The 21,763-nt window shown below is 37.2% G+C and overlaps 1 protein-coding gene across 3 annotated transcripts in view; it reads left to right on the top strand.

Annotated features, from left to right (window-relative positions):
- LOC139968990 (nuclear factor NF-kappa-B p105 subunit-like) overlaps positions 1 to 14,133 on the top strand; it is a 31,760-nt gene extending 17,627 nt beyond the window's left edge. For all 3 annotated transcript variants that reach the window (XM_071973648.1, XM_071973649.1, XM_071973650.1), the window contains exons 9-19: positions 180 to 788; positions 1,510 to 1,602; positions 5,472 to 5,807; positions 7,108 to 7,255; positions 7,694 to 7,808; positions 8,450 to 8,672; positions 9,067 to 9,155; positions 9,925 to 10,272; positions 10,861 to 11,083; positions 12,688 to 12,866; positions 13,583 to 14,133. In XM_071973648.1, coding sequence (XP_071829749.1) covers positions 180 to 788; positions 1,510 to 1,602; positions 5,472 to 5,807; positions 7,108 to 7,255; positions 7,694 to 7,808; positions 8,450 to 8,672; positions 9,067 to 9,155; positions 9,925 to 10,272; positions 10,861 to 11,083; positions 12,688 to 12,866; positions 13,583 to 13,690 — 2,471 coding nt within the window. In that variant the 3' untranslated portion in view covers positions 13,691 to 14,133. The remainder of the gene's footprint in view (positions 1 to 179; positions 789 to 1,509; positions 1,603 to 5,471; positions 5,808 to 7,107; positions 7,256 to 7,693; positions 7,809 to 8,449; positions 8,673 to 9,066; positions 9,156 to 9,924; positions 10,273 to 10,860; positions 11,084 to 12,687; positions 12,867 to 13,582) is intronic.
- The last annotated feature ends 7,630 nt before the right edge of the window (positions 14,134 to 21,763 follow it).

Here is a 21,763-nt window from a genome sequence, read left to right as displayed (position 1 = left end):
GGGGAATGGAATGTAGTAAGGAGAATGAATTGGAGGTTATATGCCAAATAAGTGGTGTGCATGTTATAAAATTAATTTTGTTTTTAACTTTTTAACACATATTTGATGAAGTTTTGTGAATTATGTATATTGTGCATAAGTATCTGTAAAGTTTACAATCTCTCTGTTTTCTTTGAAAGGTAATAAATTTGACCCTGCTATGAACCCGTTTGGTCTCCAACCAACCAACCGAAATGAAATAAAACCGATGGTTCTCGGAAACGGTGTCAGTAACACTCAACAGCCGTCGCCAGGAGATGCAAAGACGTCCTACATGCCAGTCGTCACTCAATCAAACATGAGCAGTGGCATAGCAGCCCAACTGCCGCAGCAGCAACAAGTCAACTTACAACAAAGCCAGCAGCTCTTAGCTCAGCAACAACACCCGTCGCCCCAGACGCAGGGCCAGCCAACGTTAGGGGGCCCACATTCCCATTTATCAGAGCATCCAAAAACTCAACAAATGTTACTTTTGGAGAGCAGGTATCGTCAGCAGCAGCGCATGCAGCAACAGAGGTTACCAGGGAGTTGCGATCAACAACAACAACAACATTCAGGTCATCCACAACAACAAATACTCTCAGCAGTTCAACAGAATGTGCAAGTGACTCAACATCAACAGAATCCACAGATCATACATCAGTTGCAGCAAACTGTCCAGATTCAGAGACAACAAAGGGCTGTTGCCCAACAGGATGGAAACTACCCTTTCCAACCACAGCAGAAATTACATGGCGGTCAACAAAATGGTAAAGGAATTTTTGTGGTTTATGTTAATTAATTTGATTTCCTCATGTTTCGCTTATTTGTTTCCACTTCTCGTAAGTCCACAATGAAATATCGAGCAAATGAGAACATTGGTATGAGGGATTTTCGCTTAGGGGATTGATTAGGGAAAGGTGCTAGGTAGTAGAAATGAGTTTGAAGTACATGTATAAAGTATACTATAGTTAATTTTCATATATTCTCTAATAAGATTGTATTATTTTCTTTTGAGTATTGCAAACATTCAATATTTAACCATTTGAAATTTGATATGTAAAGTCTTACTGGTCATGGCTGGGTTTTTGTCCCTGGACCTCATACTCTTAGGCCTGGTGGTTGTTCCTGTGCTGGTATCTTTGGTATAGGATTACTTTATGAATGTGTAATACCTTCTCTCCCCCCCCCCCCCCACACACACACACACTCACTCAATTCAAGGCCCATCTCTGATAATTCTGAGATGTACTTGCCAGCATTGTTGAAATTTTGAGTTGTCCAGTCATTCCCCATACAAATAATAATATACCTTCAGCTGTAGAATGTCATTTTTTGTTGACCCTTCAAATTCTGCTTGTCACCTCAGACACTTATTGCAACTCCAAACAAGTTTGCCTATTACTAATATTGTTTTCAAAATATGTTGATGATATATTATAACTTTTATTTCAACACTTTTAATGGTTAATCTTTTCCACAATATTCAAGGTTTCCAAGCCACGCCACGTAAAATTTGTTCTGGACTTCAGCGTAGAGGAGTCAGTAAAGTTCTGGTAAAAACCGAACCGTTAAACTGCAGAGGTATGTAGTGCAACTAAAATCATGAAATTGACCTGGTATAGCATTGCTCTGACCTCACAGGAGTGAGAGCCGAGTATTACTACTTTTAAACAGTAATATATGAATCAGAAACCGGTAGGGGTGCAGGCACCTTGTTGCATCTCTTTTCCTTTCCCACCTCCTTTTGAAAGAAAAAACGTTTACATGGTCTTTGAAAGTCAGTAAATGCAGGAAAAACATGAAAGTGGAGAAATGTATGGTCTTAAATGGTGTGAAGACTCGTGCACAAAGAAACGTCTCATTCGGGTAATCTGACCTAGTTTCGAATGAGGTGTAACAGAAGTGTTAGACACCACCATCGATCCCAAAAAATACACACACAGCTTGCTACCGTCGGTAATTAGACACTAGTTTACACCAGTCAAGACAGTGTACATAGCAGCATGGACATATCAGGTCTAGATAAAAAGATAACAAGGTATCACGTTTCATTACTGTCTGCATTTCGTAGCGACAAGAATAAACTTCACTTGCAAGCAAGGGAAAGTCACCTTTTTCAGAGCGTGGCACGCGGTTTGGGCGAGTCTTCAATACCATTAAATAGATTTGTTTTTTCAATGCATAACAAGTGCATTGTTTCAAGGATAAATCATGTCGGAAAATTTATCTGTACTTGCACTTGTGGTCTCCTTTTATCCTCTTGTGTATGAAGAATTGAAACTTTCTTTGAAGTGAAAATTGATAGAATTTATAACAAAGAAAGAAGAGTGGTCTCAACAGCAGAGCTGTTGTATCAGGTTAGGTATGCTGGTTAGGAACATTCTGAAACTGACCACGTATTTTACTAGCGAAAATCTTGATAAACGAATAATACATAGAAATTTGACCCGCTACCACATTCATCCATTTTATTGCACTTTCTTTTATGTTAATACATATATCCGTCTAATGCTACTTTGTAAAGGTCAGTTTTAATGGGTGACTTTAGACACAAAATGCTGACACGTTGCAGACTGTAAAACAACACAGATATCAGTCCACATTGCATTTCTTTACTACTTTTCCATTTTGTTGTTGTTGCAAGAACTGTTCTTTAAAACATCTGTGGCCCACCAATCTAAGTGGGCTGGACTACTGTACTTAGTCTAAAACGTAGACCATTAAATAGTGAGAGTTCCTCAGACAGAGCACAAAACTTAATAGGTCAACAAATGATGTGTTTTACAAGTCATTACAAATTTTGTCAAGGACAAGTAATGTTAATTTTTATCCAGTGGTGCTCTGTTGTTCATACACAATTTCAAAGAATATTATTTGGTTAACGAGTCATGACACTTTATAAAATGATAGTTTAAACATCCAGACCTTGTTGTTAGGAGAGAGCACATGAAACACAACCGCCTGTATACGTTCTGTATGCATATCTCTACAAGTCTATTTTCTTACACTGATATATGTAAACTTTATGCACAATAGCAAATCACTCATGCATAACATGAAATGCTTGTCATCCTCTTAATAGGTACATCCCCTAAACAGATATCACAGACCTGTGCTGAGGACCCAACGTCATCATTAATTTAGCCTTTGAGGAGCATTTACATAGATTTAGCATGATTTAACACTGGATACCTGTCCTGAAAACCAGAAAAACTATATAAACATTACAAGCAGTTTCTTTGTGGGTTTGGACTATGAGAAAGCTATCAAGAGTAAAATTCTGCCTAAAATCCTGTCAATGAAGGAAGTGAAACCCTAGTTTGTTTCATCACACACTCCTTTGTAATGTTAATGTTTGTTCCTGATACAAAAGCAGTGAACATAACGCTGTCCTGCCTTTTTGACCACAGGTGTGAAACCACCTTACTGTGTATATAATGATTTAATCAGTTTTCATATTGCATGGTTGCAATAAAACGAGGACACTTGCACTCAAGCAGCGTGTTGTGTTTCATCAGTAATTTTTAAAACCAAACATGCACATATTTACTAAAAATATTATTGCAAGGTATCAAACTAGGACTATCCTGTAGATTTTGTCAATGAATGAAGGTTAAATTTATGAAACAAGTAATTAAAGATTCCACTCAGTTTCTGACATTTCAACTGCTTGGAAACTTTTCATATTAATATTCACCGCATTTAAAAATGCAAATTGGAAAGTTTGAAAGAATTTTGATATTTCATTATTTAAATTGAAAACTTTATTTTTCAAGCTAATGAACCTAGTTATGGGGCTTTAGTATAACCAAAAAAAAAGCAGTTGGCATCAATTCAAGAAGCTTCTTTAAAATGAGTTTGCTAGTTATTCTGCGATCCAATGGGCTAAATTAGCTGCCAAGTCGGGGGAAAAAAATGCATCAAACATGAATTTGCTGTTATTTTATGACGATTGGCCCTGTAGATGTGGTAGGAGCTATGTGGCTTTATTGGGTCTCTTAGCAGATCACGTTAGGGAGCGAAACATGGTTAAAACTGTTTCAAAGTTGTTACCTATGCATGAATCCTTGAGTTGAACTGAAGGTGGAATGTTTGAAATCAATGTTCTATGAGGGAAAATTTATAAATTTTCAGCTACTCTTTCCATTTAATAAAGAAATGGCGAACTTCTGTTTATCAGGATCTTTCATTTCCCCTGGTCAATGAAATTTAAAGAAAAAGCACCTGCTTTCGAGACAAAGCTGTATCATACACAAAGACATGGACTTCTTTTATCTTGCTGTTCCTTGTTACTGGGATCCGGGAAAGTTTAGTGTTTACTTTTAGGGATTTCTGGCTCATGTAAAGGCACAAAACTATTTACATTGGTTTGATCTAATAGTAGTAACACCTTATTGTGAAAATTTCAGGATATATTCACAAAACTTGAAAGTAAGTTTATTCAGCAAGTTCAACATGGGGTTAGATAATGAAATCACAAAAGGAAGTAAAGAACTGACAACTGAGTCATAGTTGACTCGTTAAAGCGGCTGTTTGCTAAATTGACATCAATTTTACCAAACTGTGACAAAGTTATATTCAAACTAAGAGTTTCAATTGATCAAATTAAGATGCCCTCCCAGATATTTCCTTTCCTTGTTTTTTTTCACTAAATTAACATATTAGTCAAGGAGTAATTAAAAAATAAGTGTATTTGATAAACCATCACCTAGACTAATGTTTCCAGTTAGTGTCAGCATGACAAGAAAAAAACTAGTGAAACTTTTTCAACTGTTGTGATATCGCCTTTGTGATTTAAAATGTTGAGATTTTGTTGAATGTTATCAAACTTTACCACATCAACACCCAAATTGCAACTTTGTTTCGTAGAACTTTCAACATGATGAACAGAAAAGCTGCAGCAGCTGTTCGTGCCCTACCCCTACAGCAAAGACTAAATCGGCATCAAATAACAGAGATGAGCACTTCACACCAGCAGTTGTGACATTTAATGATTCTTAAGCGGTCTGGCTGCAGTCATGCTGCAGGCCCCTCAGCCCAAGCTGACTCTTGACGCAGTGCCTAATTCATGACATTATAACAGATGACTAAAGACAATAACAATTGAACTCTAATTTTGTAAAAGTTTTAGAAGTTCTGGTGCACTGTTTTCAGTGCTAACTTAAAGAGAAAAGTGCTTACTCTACCATTTTGAAATAGCTCCTTGCAGATTGGTATCATAGATATCAAGTCACGCTTCCTTGAAACTGCAGTGTTATGTTACTTGCATAGTTTTCTTCTTTCTCTTTCTCTCCCTCCACCCTCACTCCTTTTCTCTCCCTCCACCCCACTCCTTTTCTCTCCCTCCACCCCCACTCCTTTTCTCTCCCTCCACCCCACTCCTTTTTCTTCCCACCCAACAATACCAAATAATGTCAACTAAATTTGGTTTTGCTTCCTTACTTACGTAGAATTGAAGGAGAATTTGCCGGAGATGGATATGGACGTCTCAGATCTGAGTAAGGATAGAGGACTCGGTCTCGACTTCCCAACGGATGTAAGGAGTGATGCTTTTCAGTTGAACCTTCCTGCCAACATCGAAGCAGATGCTTGTGTTGACAGACACCCATCAAAGATGGCACTGGAGAATGAGGCGAGGGAGTCTCTGCGACGAACCATGGAATGGCAGAAGGACTTCGGGTTGGATATCAATATTGATGACGGCCAGGAGAAAGAGATTAACGGAAGTCTTCCGTTTGAAGGGGACAAGGATATGTCTGAGTTTGTAGAGAAAACCATACAGTTTGGTAAATGAAATTGAGTTTTGTATTGTTTCTTTTTTTAAGTGGTGGGGTTGGAGGGGGATGAAGAAGTTAAAAAAGAGTAATTTGTGAGAATTGTAGTGCTTTTGTGGTACTTTTTTCATCTAATATTGAGCAGCAGGTTTCACTGTCATTTTGCTTTTAAGAGGTCTCCAATTTCTTCTCTCGTGGTTTGAATCATCGGGATTGCCCTAGGGTTTGGGCAGGTAGAATTCAAGGAGTCGTGTTTTGCCATGACAATGGTAATGGCTGCTTTCATCACAGTGTATGTGCATATGGAATTTGGAAAATTCTCAATGCAAGAATTTGCATTGCCTCACAAGATTGTTTGTAGTCACCACAGAATGTTTGCTCCTCACCACATTAATGTATCACGTCGCATTATGTGCATGTTTACTTCATCACCACCTTGTTTCCACATCATCACAGCACAAGTTTGCATTGTCATGACACTAGTTTCCCTTGTCACCACACAGGTTTCCCTTGTCACCACACAAGTTTGCATTGTCACAACACTAGTTGCATTGTCATGACACAAGTTTGCATTGTCTTCACACAAGTTTGCATTGTCACCACACAAGTTTGCATTGTCACCACACAAGTTTGCAATGTCCTAACACTAGTTTCCCTTTTCACCACTCTATGTGTGCTCATCATCACGTAATGTTGCCCAATCTGCATTCCATATGTACATGCATGTCTTTGAGGCTTGTGCACACTATATTCATGGATAGAAAACCTTATCTCATACTTTACATGTGGATGCTAAATTTTAAGTATGAAAATTTAATGGCAGTTCAGTTGGAGCTCAAAAGTCTATTTGAAGTTAGCAGGTGTCAAAGTTTAAGGACAAAAACTGTCAAAAGTGTTTCTCAAAATGACAAGATTGATTGATAGATAACATATTTGGCATTTTTTGTATATATATTCCTCAAACTTAGTTTTCTATGTTTGAAACATAAGAATACCAAAACTGCACAATGGTAGACTATTTTATATATGAACTGACCACATTTTCTCAAATCGATTCAGCCGGTATGCAGTGTGTCCCTACTTGTATTCTGGTATAACTGCTTTTTATATGTACTTGCTACCATTGACTTGTACACACGCAAGCACTGCACACTTTGGAAAGCTGGTAGAGACACTAATATAAGGCTACTCATACTTGTGCTCTTTAACATGGGGAATTCTACTTGTACTTGTAACCATAGTTTTCATACCCTTACTGAGATTCTGCTGAGAGCTGAGATAAACTAGTTGTACTTTGACCTTTGTTACACAGATCCTAACACTGACTATGAGCAAGGTATCATTGAGTTAGCAGAGCAGTTATCAGAGGCCCTGTTGATGTATTCACAGACCGGAGATACAAGAGCTCTCCTGCAGGCACAGAAACATCTCTTATCCATTGAAGATGACAATGGAGACACGTATGTATTATTAGTCTGTGAATATTCATATGTATGGTGGCTGGAAGCATACAGACTAAAAAGGCATAACCTTTATACTGAAATACAAAGGGAGTTATGCATGTATTACATGTGAATGAATATTTATATCTATGGTTGCTGGAAGCTAGCATGCAAACACGAATACACAGTGTATGTACTGAAAACAAAATGAAGATACATGTCTTATATGGTATGAATATCATATTTATGATCACCTATTTGCAAAGAGGCACAAATCCATCTTCTATCTATGGAAGTTGAGAATTGTTATGATTATTTTTTTATAAACTAACACATGTTATCATACCTTGAATATTGCTATATTCTCTTGTGAGTTTAATGATTAATTCTTTAAATATTCATGACATTTTCTACTACAAACTGAATATGCATTGCTTTCATTTACATTTTCCACAGGCCACTTCACCTGGCAGTGATTCATGGACAGCCTGAAGCTTTGCAAGCCATACTGAGTGTGGTCATCACAATTAAAGGTCAAAACATGGTCAACCATAAAAATAAATTAGACCAGGTATGTGAATTATTGAGTCTCATAACTGAAGACTTCATTGGTTTATGTTGTATGTTTACTTGATATAAGTAGAAATAGATTAAAAATACTGAAAGTTGTCTTAATAACTGCTTAGTCATGTAGAAGGGAAGTCGACAAAACTTGGGTTCACAATGAAGATAACCAACTGTGCAGTGTAAATATCTTAATTTTAGGAACTCTCTGTTTCTTTGCTGATTTTGACTTGAATGAAGTATGATCTAAGCAAAACTGAACAAGACCTGTCAGCCATTCTCTATCTCAAATCTGAACATGGCATTTGTTCATGACAAGAAACTCCACGATAGAGATACAAACAATGGTTAGGCATTAAATTCTACTCTAATAGTCATCAGTATCAACTCCATATTAATAATATTGCTAATTTGATCAAAAAGAGTCAAATTTACATTGAAAAAAGTTCTTCTTAGACATAAAAGGAGTGTCCAATTTAGACAAATTGTGCATCCTTGCCAGAATGTTATCCTAACTTTCTAGCATATTGAGATTGGTAAGATTTGACGTTCTCAGCAGAAATCATTTGATTTTTCAGAGTTGTACAGGTCTAGTATTAGATAAATGCTTCATTATCATTAGAGCTAATTAATATTTCCATTTCTCAGACACCACTTCACCTAGCCGTGATCACAAAATCACTGGATATGGTTAATTTCCTACTTGACTGCGGCTCAGATCCTAACATACTGGACCAGAATGGATTCAACAGCCTACACTTAGCAGTCGATGGACGCTTCCATATTGGGATTGAGTCTCTTATTTCTAGCTTGCCAGGAAATCAGGGCAGATCAACCATACCTGCAGACCAGGATGCACTTAATCTTGACGGTAGGTCTTTAGAATCGCCGGTCGTTAAATAAAGCAATGATGATCGTTTCTTATGATTAGATTACTTGATATCGTAAAAAGCTCAAATTAGAGATGTTTGTCATACATGATCCATTTCACCTAACTATTCAGTGCTTGATTGTTTAAAGAAATTGTGATATAAGATTGGCTCTTCTCAGAGTAACTGCTTATTATGGTTTTGTTGACAATGCCTGAGCCGTGTAGAGAAGCAGGTGGTGTAAAAACGAAAGAAGAAAAAAATACATGATGTATGTAAATATAAACATTGTTGCTATAATCACAATCTTCATAAAGATCATGTTAATATTGTGGCAAGTAAGGAATACTGCCCTCATGAAGCATGAAATATTTATTGAACATTGTTGTTTTACAGGTTATGCAGCTTTACATATGGCAGTTGAAAAGAAAGACCTCACTGCTGTGCAAAAACTTATCAAGAGTGGAGCCAACAAAGATATTCCCGTAAGTAACTGTAAGAAATTGGTGTAGCTCAGAGCTCGTACTTTGGAGGTCACAGGCTCAAATGCTATGTGTTATCATTTCTCTTTTTTTTATTTTGCTTTCAAATTTTGATTCAGTTGTCAGTTCCTGTTTATTGTTTTCCTTACAGAGTTAATAAACTCAAAGGCAAAAAAAGGTGTTATCTATCGGCAAAAGAAAAGAACCAGACTTAGAAACGTCAGCTTTATGATGCCTGTGTACAATTAGACAATCAAGAAAATTAACAGGTCAAAAATTGAACTTTACTAACTAACATAGTTCAAAGCAGTCAGTTGTCTTTGTGGAGATTTTTGTCCAGATAATACATGATCATAAAATATGTGTTAATTTGTTGACAAAATAATGTCTCTACTTTTAAGGAAAGTCTTGTCTTTCAAACAATTGTAAATATTTTAAAATTGTAGATGCACCTATACCCTTTCTAATTTGCACATACACGACTGGGCTGTAGATGTAATTGGCATCGGGTAACAACTTAACTTTCTGGCCAAATGCAACATTTTGGACAAGAAAATCCGTTCTTTTCTTTCTGTTGGAAACACTTTTCACTCAGACAGAAATTACACTGTATGACTATTGGTCGTTTGTCAGCTTGTCTATGTTGTACGTGCTTGTATGTGCATGTGTGATACCATAGTTGATTACTTATTGACATGACAACCGCCTGCATAAATACCAGCTGTGGAATGCTAGTTCAACCCCCAATATTTTATTCCCTCTCCGTTTCAAGGATGGTAAAAGTGGACGTGCTCCTCTTCATTGTGCTGTCTTGGCCGAAGATTTCACAATGCTCAGTTATCTCGTTGCCGACGCCAAAGTCAACATCCATGCGGAAGATTTTGCGGGGAACACACCGCTTCACATTGCCAGCGCTCACAACTTGAGGGCAGTAGCCGCACTCCTGATCGCTGCAGGAGCTAACCCAGAGTCCAGGAATGGTGACATCCAAAACGAGTCTGATGACTCGGACACCTCTGACAATTACGAAGACTCAGAAGATTATTACGATTTTGACGAGGAGGAGGAAGATGGTGATCGGTTAGGGTCATCTGCTTTGGACTACGCTAAGAGTGACCAGGTGAGTTATCGTATTCCGAGGATAACCAAAGGTGAAACATGTTAAACATGTGTAACATTGTTAAATCTTTTCTGAATCATGATTGGAAAGGTATAGAATTGTATCGTCGAAATGAAATGTGTATCTCAGAAGATGTAGGAATGTGTCTCAAAGAAATCCCTAATTCTTTGGCTTTCTGGTTCATTCTAGCCTCCCAATCAATCGTGTATCCACTTCTAACTTCAAAACAGATGGAGATACCAACTTCTAAGTTGTATTTATCCCTCGACCTTTATCTGTTCAATTTGTCCGACTCAACCTGCTTGAGTTATTACTGATGTAATATTTTCATTATTTTGTGATGATAGATTGGTCGTTTATCTCACATTCATTTATTTATAGTTTCCCACCTAGTTTTCTGCTTTTGATTTGCTTTCTAATTCACTTTCTCACTTTGTCCATTGTTGTTTGGAAGGGGAAGGGGGTGGGGACATGTTGAATAGGTATAACTTACTGTCAGGGAAGCTGTAGGTAATTGGAGCAGTCAGAAAAACAGGAGAGTGTATCTGTCAATTTATCAACAACAAAAATATTTCACTTTCTTGACAGATGAGGCGAATTCTGCTCGGTGAAAGCTACATCCCTTTCATGTCACCGTCATTTGAAACTAGATCAGAGAGTTCAGCAGAAATGCTGAAAGCACCTTTCCAACTTGAAAGCAGCAAGCCTAGCTTTAGGTCCTCACCTATAAATAGCAGCACCGACAGTGGGGTGCACTCTGAAGAAAGATTCAAAAGGGATTCTCTTCAAGGGAGGAGTATCGGACACAGAGGTAAAGTTCATCCATAGTTCATATATAACTTGTTATTAATTTGATGCAAGGATCGTAATGATGACACAGTTCACGCACAAATTGCAAATACGTATTTACATTTCCAAAAGTTTTCATTGCATTGAAAACTTAAAAATACATAGTTTACATGCAATCTCCACCATAGGACAGCGCTGATTAAATATCTATAGTAACTCTAACACTATATTAAACAAACTAAGACCGCATGTGAGGGTTGCACTTGATACCAAAGATTGGTGAATAAGAGTGGTGTGGTGTGTCACCTGGCCCTCTTTTGGAAGTTTTCATTTTCTGAAGTGTATAATTAAAATTGTTAACATTATTCTTTCCCTAATTTTTCCCCGACCCTAATTGACCCCAGACACAAGGGCTGTAGATCCCTTGCAGCTGACTCTGGTCCTCCCCCCCCCCCCCCACAGTTGAGCTTGGTGAAACACAATTTGATGCAATGTATGAGTGGAATGTCAGTTAGTCTCTGAGCAGTGGGTCTATAAACAATTGAATGCAATGCAATGTGTAATTGATTTTAGGAAAACCCACAATTGAACCCACTGAGGGGATCATTCAAGACAGCCTCGTCAAACGTGTCTCAACCTACAAGTATCTTGATCTAGAAATAAATGATCCGCCTTTGTAGCGCATCCACATTGATTATTTGGTTAAAAGGATCAACCCAAGATTGCATTGTGTTTGTAAATTAAACAAGTTTAATATCAATAAATGCATCTTTACTTTGTTTATTATTCCCTGATTTGCAGTGTGTGGCTGTATTGTAGTGTATGTTGGGCTGGGAATGTGGACAGTACAAATAAAAGACGTATTTGATTCCATTATTAGATAAGCTAGTCATATTTTAGGGGATAATCAGCTTACTGTGGCCTCATCATGTCAACATTATCTTGAGGCTAAGCTTAACACCATTCTTGACGATAACAACCACCCCCTATGTGTAGATCCTAATAGTGCAATAATTCCTTGTAGTGGAAGGTTGAGACTACCATTTGCTGCTCCAGAATGACACAAATGATTGTTTATCCCTCGTTGTATTAAACTTCATAACAATCTCTTTAATCGTTAGGTTTCTGATATTTTACTTTTCTACTGTAACCTCTTAGTCTTTTAACTTGTCTTTTCGTCCTGCCATTTGTATATGATTATTGTTTTTATGTATTTATATTTTTATTGCGAGCATGCAGTTGCCCTTTTGGGATATAATAAACTTGAACTTGAGAGCTAATAATAGTTGCAATATGTTCATGTCTTTGGTCCTGTTCTAACATGATTTGCCTCTCTCTCTATACTTGCCAGATAAATACAAAAAAGTAATGCAAAAACTGTTCCTATCTCTGTAAGGAAAATTGAATTTTCTCGCTTCAAATTTTGTACCGTGTAGGGTATATAGAATGGAACTTAATTTCCATTTTTGAGTCATTGCTCTTAAGTGCTTAAGTGATTAGGCTGATTACTATTGAACTGACTGCACTAGTTTGAGGGGGGGGGGGAGAGGGGGAGGAATTAGATCTGTAATACGCCTCACAATCATCAGGAGGCTGCTACACTTCTACTACTACACTCTATTCCAGGTGGCGACATTTCTTCTGTACCGGAAAAAGTCAAAAGCTCTCTGGTGAAGGCATTAGACAGCCGTCATCCTACTGCCAACGATTGGAGGGCTTTTGCAAGTCACCTAGGGATGGGGAACATGGTGAATCACTTGAGAGGATTTGACAGTCCTTCAAAGGTGTTACTGGATCAGTATGAGGTGAGTAGTAGTAGCAAATGTGGATCAAATTTTCATGGATTGGAAAGAAATTGTTTTGAAGGATGGAATGACATCAGATGCATTCATGTGGAGGTTTTTTTTACATTGAGAAGACTAATGGCTCAGCACACTGTTAATTGAACACAAACTGGTTACCATTATTATTATTATGATTATTATTATTATTATTATTATTATTATTATGATGATTATTATTATTATTATTATTGTCATCATTATTATTACTATTATTATTATGATTATTATTATTATGATTATTATTATTATTATTATCATCATTATTATTATTATTACTATCATTATTATCATCATTGTCATTATTATTATTATTATTATTTATAATTATTATTATTATTACTATTATTATTATTATTATTATTATTGAAGTTGTGACAGATATGGTCTACTTTGTTATTCAGGTGTACAGTATGTGAATATTTCAGTGTTCCAGTTACACACAGATTAAGCTAGCAATTGTATGTAGTGTTCCCTATTAATCAGGTATCTGTCGAGCATAAACAGTTTTACCCTCAACAGTTACTTTCTACTAAGAGGTACTACAGGGGTGCAGTTAATTACAAGTTGGACCTCTTAATGTTTGAAACTATTGTTATAAAGAACCTCCCATTCACTATGTAACAAATAGAGAAAGAGAAGCCTTCATGACCCTAATTGTGTTTTCTTTGTCTCAACAGTTGATGGACGGTACTCTCGCAGAATTACGTCAAGTGGCTCTTGGGATCGAAAGGAAAGACATCGTAGACATTTTAAATAATGCGCTCAATGAAATCAATGCCAACTGAACCAGCTCAAGAGTTTTTATCTGCTCTGTATGAAGGAGAGACAGGGGTGTGGGGAGAAGGTGAGGGGGAAGGTGAGGGGGAAGGTGAGGGGTGGATGTGGCTGTAAGATGAAGGATTAAGGAGTGGACGAGCCAAATGCATATGCTATATATTAGTGCTTTCATTAAAAGTAACAGCTTTTTGTAATTTTTGTATAACTCATTTAGTGGTGATTATTACATTGCTATACAGAATTGAATAAAACCATTGTACATAAGGCTTTGTGGGGGTTAAAGATGCATTTTCTTCTATGTGCCATGTATACTTGCTAATGCAGCGTGTTGTGTAATAGAATCTAAAGATTTCTTTTATTATGAATCTTTAATTCCATAAAACTCATAAATATTCATTTCAAACTTTTTGAACCAAAACTTCAAAACACAAAAGAGAGTTCTCTTAAGGAATCAAAATGAATGAGACCCCCACCATATTCCCTAGAGGACAACAAACTAGATAGTGAACAAGTATGTCATACCAAGAAGCAGAAACTAGAAATGTGAAGAAGAATTTACAGTATATTCAAATAATTACAAATAAGTGGTACGTAACAGTTAACCAACTTATCAAAAACATATTTTTCCTTGGGGGGAGGGGATCGGGGCTTTAAAATAGGGTAAAGTTGTTTCTTTAAATTTCTTGTGGCAGAGTAAGCAATTTAAAAGAAAACTCACCAAAAGTGTACATTTTACTATGTAGTATATACTTTGTTTTCAAAGTCTGGAAAACAAATCTCATTTTTCTACAGACAGTGAATATTTTTAGATACATCTCAATTACCATTCGCTCAAGATTCTTTTTATCTTTCATCGTTAATTGCATCATATTACCGTCGGTCAATATCTAGCAGATAATGATATTATATTTTTATTCTGGAAAGAACATAGAGATATTTTAGTTCTTAAGAGATTTGCCTTCACAATTTGGCCTTCAATGGAATGTAAATAAATCACAAGCGAGACATAAGTAGAACACATGACAAGTAATAGACAAAAACTTTTTCACCGTGCTGTAGAAATCAAAATGAAGGTCCATATAGTTAAAGAGGTTGTGTGGTGAAATAACTGAGCAACTATTAAAATTATCTTCGTATGGGATGGATGTATATAAATTTGGATTAAACTCTATTTACTTGTTCTTGTCATGCATATTTTCTACATTATTTGTAGTTTGAAAATCTTAAAACAATGCCCATGATTTAAATTCCTAGATAGCAAGCAAAAGAATGACATTTTGAAACAGCCTAATTTGATTTTGCCACATCTTTATTGAGGAATATTTTCAGATCTGAATGTAACTATTTCTTTACAAATAATTATAATAAATTAAATAATTTCATTTGTTTGAAAAAAAGTCCAGGATGATTATGTCATAGCATCATGAAATGCTAATCTCGTTGCTAATCTCGTTGCTAATATCAATGCTAATCTCATTGCTAATCTCATTTAGGTAAATACTTGATAGTTTGTGTGAAAATTTCAAGAAACTTTTCAACCCATGACAGATGGATGATATAATTGATTTATCAGTTAAACTGATGAAGAGGATGGATTTCTGCGATAAAAGCTGACACTGAATATTCATAGACACTGTAGAATAATCAAATCACTTCTCTGTTAAGCAGGAGTTGAAGTTATATCACTGAATATTCAGTTAAACATTCAATTGAGTTATGTAGTTTTTGTAACAAAATTGTATAACAATTGATAAGCATAAGGTCTTCTGCAGCAAAAACTGAATATTAAGATTTAATGGTCAATGAACGTACTGCATGCATCAATATATCATATAAGTATCTAAGCAGAGGAGCTGTTTAATCACTACTTAATATGCAGATAAATAATCAAATATGGCATTTTTATGTTTGAGTTAACAGATACACTTTCTGAGGATGAATTTATATCCAGCAGATTAAACATGGTGAATTGAATGTTTGGATTAAGGTTGGAAAGGATTGATCATGCCATGTGAAAGCATTGTTCTAATAGCCTTTAAATGCTCATTTGACTCCTTGGAAATGACTTAAAACCATTTGATGTATTTTGTATTTTACATCCATTGTATTGATAAAGTGTACAGTGGTGCCTTATGTGTAATATCATTGCAATTAAACATCAATTGTTAGCCTGCAATAATGGTATCAGGTTTGACTTCCAATTATTTACCCGTAACCCAAATGATCAAGGTAAGTTTTAGAATATAAATTATAACAAACGGTGACCTTTGCCTTATGAGAAGGCATTTTAGAGAAACTGTGTTATATATCTTTAATGCTTTGCAAGATAAATATCTATTCCCCTTTTGATGTCTGTCGTTGGTTTAAAAGTTATCTTATAGAACTGTCATACTGTTAGAAGAAACTCATTTGTAATTAAACTATTCTCTTTACCAAGCTTCAAATTGACAGTTAATAATTTTCATTGTATAACTTGAACAGCACCTGACTTAGGTCAGACCACAGAAATATATGAAGAATAAAATAAAGGTATGCTTGATTTGTTTTCAATTCCTTACACATGACCGTGGCATGTATTTGTCAAACTTAACTGGTATATGGTGGGAGAAAAAAAAGACTAAATATAAAAGAAAAGAAGCGACAACATGAAAACAGTGGTCGGGCAAACATCGAAAGTAAAGCACAATTGAACTTTATAGTTGATATGAAGATCCACATTAATTCAAGAACTTCACAGTTGACTTGAAGTGAGTAATGGTAAAGAATTCTAAATACTGTGTGCAGTGTTACTGTTCAATGTTCTCATCTATAATGTTGCTAGGAATCACTTAGCCAGCTTCCAGGCATTCTGGTTAAAGAAAAACAACAAAAGTGCACGTTTTACTTACAGAAATAAAATGAAGGAACTTTTTGTTAGCAAAATGGAGTGCTTTAAATTGATTAAACAAGGGTACTTTTGAGGCTATTCACAAGACATGGAGGTTAACATCCCTCTTCCACCCCCTCCCCCCCCCCCACTGTTCCCTTGTATCGCCAACCCTGTTTGTTTTATTATCTCATTGCTCCCATAGGGAGGATGAGATATACTGTAGGTCCTTTGCCAGTTGGGCCATATACAGCTATGGCTGTTGCCATAGCAACAGTGGTCTTGGTAATGGAGTCCCAATGGTGACTGGAAGTCCATAACTGAGGGAGAGGTCAAAACGTGGGTGTGTGTAGGTGGGTGTGTTTTAGGGGCGTCGGAGCAGTTCGCCGGACCACCAATATTCACGGCGCAAAAAAAAAAAAAAAAGTAGGACTAAGAAAAAAAATGGCAAAAAATAAAGAACCAAAATGAAACAAGCAAGTAGGCTAATTGTGACTACTCTGGCATGGCAGGGGTCTTGTTTTCAAGCTCGGGAAGTGCCATTTCCTGCAATCTGGGAGGCACTTTTTCAAAATTTTCTACATTACGCTACGCGCCAACCATGGTGGCGCGTAGAGTAGTTTGACCTACCAAACGTCCCCCCGATAATAATGAGAGATGGCCACACTCTGATCTGCCGCACCAATCCCAAATAGCTTCCGACACCCCAGTGTTTTGTGTGTGCGCGTGTCCAATTTTGTGTCCTAAACGACGGCCGATTTTCTTCAAACTTGGTGGGTAGGTACCCCAGGTTTAACTCTTGCAGACCCCTTGGAACCAGAAGTCAAAGGTCAAATTAAGTTAAACTCGCTTTTCAAGGGGAAACATTGAGTTGATATGGAACCTTTACAGGTATAATGGATATGTAAAGTAATATAAAAATATGTGGTTGCCATGGGAACAGAGGTCAAAGGACACATGGATAAAAGTCAAATGTATATTTTTAGTGCAATTTTATGTCAAAAACTCCTAAACGATTTGCTGGCGATCAGATATGGAACTCCATGGATTGCCCTCTTGTTCAATATAGTGTCTGTATTCTAAAATACATCATGGATTCTGAGGCACATGAAAGTAAACAGCCAGGGTCAGTGGGGGAGGGGCGTTGGTACATACAAGGGCGTAGGAACCGGGGGGCTGGGGGCGCCAGCCCCCCAGTGAAAAATATGGAGGGGCGGAAGTATCATTCCGCCCCCCCCCCCCCCGCTTCGCAAGTCTGAAAACCCCTTTTTCATTTCCAAATGAGAAAAAAATCTCATTTGGAGCACCAAATTGCATCTAAGGCCAGGTGAAAATGTAAAATTATTTACAAAATGGAGTGGGTGTTGAAGTGTGCTATATTGCACCAAATTGCATCTGAGTCCACCTGAGACCTCCCCCAGGCCGGCCATCAGTCTTCAACCCCCACTCAAAAGTACCTTCCTACGTCACTGGGTACATAAACCTGATAGCCCGTTTGGGCATCTTCCAGAATAGTATATTACTTTTGCAGATGCAACGATGGCCCAGATGAGACAGAAAAATTAACAGTTTATCTCAAAATGTTTGACTATTTTCTTCCCTGATTCAAGTTTACGATATAAAATGCCTGAGGAAAGAGTACTGTGGTCGGCTAAATGTAATTAACTTACCATTTTTAGCTTAATGTGTCGAAATTTGCTTACCAAGCATTTTGGGGGGGGGGGGCAAATGGTTTAGGATGAATGGTCCAGCACTAGTACTGCGGCTACCTAACTCACTCTGCTTGATATTTGATCCTTACGTAGGCAATCACTAGCCCCCCCCCCCCATGGACCCTGGCACCGGCACCAACTCCGCCCAGCAAAAAAAAATAATGAAGAAACATGGCGCGGTTAGCCATCATTGGGATCAAAAATCTTTCATGGGCCGAATTTATCATGCAGACTGCGCATTCAGATATATTATGATACTGTATTCTTCTAACAGTACCCGAATGCATTAATTTCATGCTGTAATTACTACAAATGATTTTTACTAAAATCTAATTTATAGATGTCAACCCAATTTCAATATTCTCTTTACTTTAAAAGGAAAGTAGGATTTATTTGATTATGTAATGCTTAAGTTTCACAATGTGGTATAAATATATAATCATGTTAACCATTAACACCGACGCGTCGACAGCCAGCTATAGGGCTATGATTGCTATCCGGCTGGCCGATTTTTGAAGTCTCCACAAATTCATACCACTGAGCGGTCGTGGTCAGATCTCGATACCAGTCGACTAGCTAGGCCGACCTATCGAGAGGCGACGCTGCGGCCTCGACTGTCATCGTTACTTTGGGCACACCGTCGCAGTCGGGTTGGCGCCAAACGGTTTGATTTGTATAACTTAGGACATGACGTCATATACCTAAGTAGTGGCGCTATTAAGGAAAGGTCTGTAACTCAGGAACGGAACATGCAATGACAAATAGCAGTTTCACCCACCGGTGTAATTTTGAATTTTCTATAAAATATCAATTTAAAAATGAACTTGAACATGCTATTTAACATGGGGAAAGTATATGGATTTCTCCCCCCCCCCCACCTCAACCCCACACACGCGACTAGTTCCCCACTTTTCCTCTCCCCAACTATGAAATTTCTGGTGTCGCTATTAGTTGGAGCTAACAGACGCAGTGTAAATAGTACTTCCATGGCATATTTTGTAAGTGATCATTCAATCATTTGATTCCATCCATTCAACTATATATGTGACAACTTAAACACTGATATGACGCCATAGGCATGCATATCAAAAATACCATACGTTTAAACCCCTGCCCACCCCAGCCGCCTCCTACCGTCCCCTCCTATACCTGTCTTTCACAAGATTGCGGAGATTCACTAATTTATATATCTCCAGAATCAGGAGATAGAGGGAACAGGATCATTCGGAAAATTTAAATGATATCAAAAGTAATAGACTAGTCTGGTGTTTTACATGGTTACCAATGCAATAATATAGGTCGTTATGTAAGATCGTACATGTGTCTCGTTCTTCAAATCCGACAAATATTTACATTTACAGAACTGCCAACTTTCAAATCTCATGTGGGGTCACTTGAAATAAGTCTTATACAATATTTGTGATTTTCTGTAAAGATATGAGTCCACAAAAGACACCAACTGCCCAACGAGAAGGTCGTGCCGAGACAGACAGCCTAACAGTCAGCCTTCACCCTTGGCGGTGAATACGAACATCATCGTTGCGACAAATACGGGGCGAGCTAGAAAGGTGCTTTAAACTCTGATGAATTTTGAACTACTCTTGTCTCAAAGGTAGTTCCTGCAATGGGATCTTGTCCCAATCAACGCAGGTCGGAATATTCCACCTATAAGTATGGGTGTTTTGTATGTGTGTAGAATCTAAAACAGTCGTTTTACTGAACGTTATATAGTCGGGTGGTACGGAACAAGCCATCGGAGTGATCGGACATGGAGATATAAGTGGTGTGTTGTAATGGATTATTTTTCTCCTTTTTAGAGTTAGGCTATAGTAATTTTTCTTTGCGGTATCGGACATGAAGTATTTCTCTCAGTTTTGGTGCCGAACTCACACTGTATATTTCTCTGATGTGGGCCAGTATATTTATGAAGGCTCCGTCGCCGTATTGTTGTCGCAACATCTGCTCGTCTAGGTTTCGGGGAAGTTGATCCCTGTTGAGTCCCTTCGTTGCCTTCATCGCCATCTTTGTTTTGGCCCAGTATAGCTCTCGGTAGCCTGCAGGGTGTTCACACCTGTCTGCGGACCAACAAAGTTGAGGGAGTGGTTGCCTGTTTACATGGTGACAAGCCGAGCTATAGAAATATTATCACGTCAACTGAAATGACGGATGATTTTAATGCAAAACCACAGACAGAGACAACTGCAACGGTTCTACTTTTACATTCGTAACATTAATATAACACTGTCATAATACGCCAACATTTTAACTAAAAATTAATATTTTCTCTAAAAAGGAGAGAAAATCACTCTATTACAATACACCCCTACTATATCTCCATGTCCGATCACTCCGATGGCTGGTTTTTACGCCAACCAGCTATTATCCGAATGGTATAGTCCAAAATAAATAACGGGCGTATGGAAAGCCATTTTAACATTTAATTGGGAATTTAAGATATCTGAAATTGTTTCTTATTTCAGATATCTGAAATTGAATTCGAGATATCTAAAATAGATTTCGAGATATCTGAAATTCTTATTCAGATATCTGAAATTGAATTCGAGATATCCGAAATTGAATTCGAGATATCTAAAATAGATTTCGAGATATCTGAAATTCTAATTCAGATATCTGAAATTGAATTCGAGATATTTGAAACTGAGTTCGAGATATACGAAATTGAATTCGAGATATCTTCATATAATTGCAGATATCTTAAAATCAATTTCAGATATCTCGAAATACCAGAGAATTTCAGATATCTGCAATTGAATTCGAGATATCTGAAATTGAATTCGAGATATCTGAAATTGAACTCGAGATATCCGAAATTGAATTCGAGATATCTGAAATAGAATTGCAGATATCTCGAATTCATTCTCAGATATCTTGAATTCAATTTCAGATATCTCGAATTCAATTTCAGATATCTGAAATTCTCTGGTATTTCGAGATATCTGAAATTCTGTGGTATTTCGAGATATCTGAAATTGATTTTAAGATATCTGCAATTATATGAAGATATCTGAAATAAATTGGAGATATCTGAAATTTAATTTGAGATATCTGAAATTATTTCGAGATATCTGAAATTCCTTATTAAACGTTAAAACGGCTTTCCATACGGGCGACAATTGGCAATTGCTGAAGACGTAACAGGAAAGAAATGCAAAAGAAAGTCACCACGCATTTCAAATAGGGCTAGCAGAAAAGAAGCTGAACTCAATAAGGATATAGACGAAATAGCCCTGCAACCGCAGACACCTTTTCATTTCAGATCATTTTTCAGTCACTTTTGAACCACTCGGGCGCTAATTGATCAACAAGGGGAGTATTCATAATGTAACTGCCGGATAATATATTGGCCGAATAATCAACTGATGAGCTTATCCTCACGATCTTGACAACAGTCACATTGACCGATCACATCGTATCTCACCAAGGCCAACAACCACCCACCCCACTACAGACCACCCGAAGCAGAGACCCATCTTTGTCAAATC

Source organism: Apostichopus japonicus, chromosome 6 (assembly GCF_037975245.1).
Source record: "Apostichopus japonicus isolate 1M-3 chromosome 6, ASM3797524v1, whole genome shotgun sequence".
In the NCBI taxonomy this organism is placed as follows: domain Eukaryota; kingdom Metazoa; phylum Echinodermata; class Holothuroidea; order Aspidochirotida; family Stichopodidae; genus Apostichopus; species Apostichopus japonicus.
This window is presented reverse-complemented; position numbering and strand designations above follow the sequence as displayed.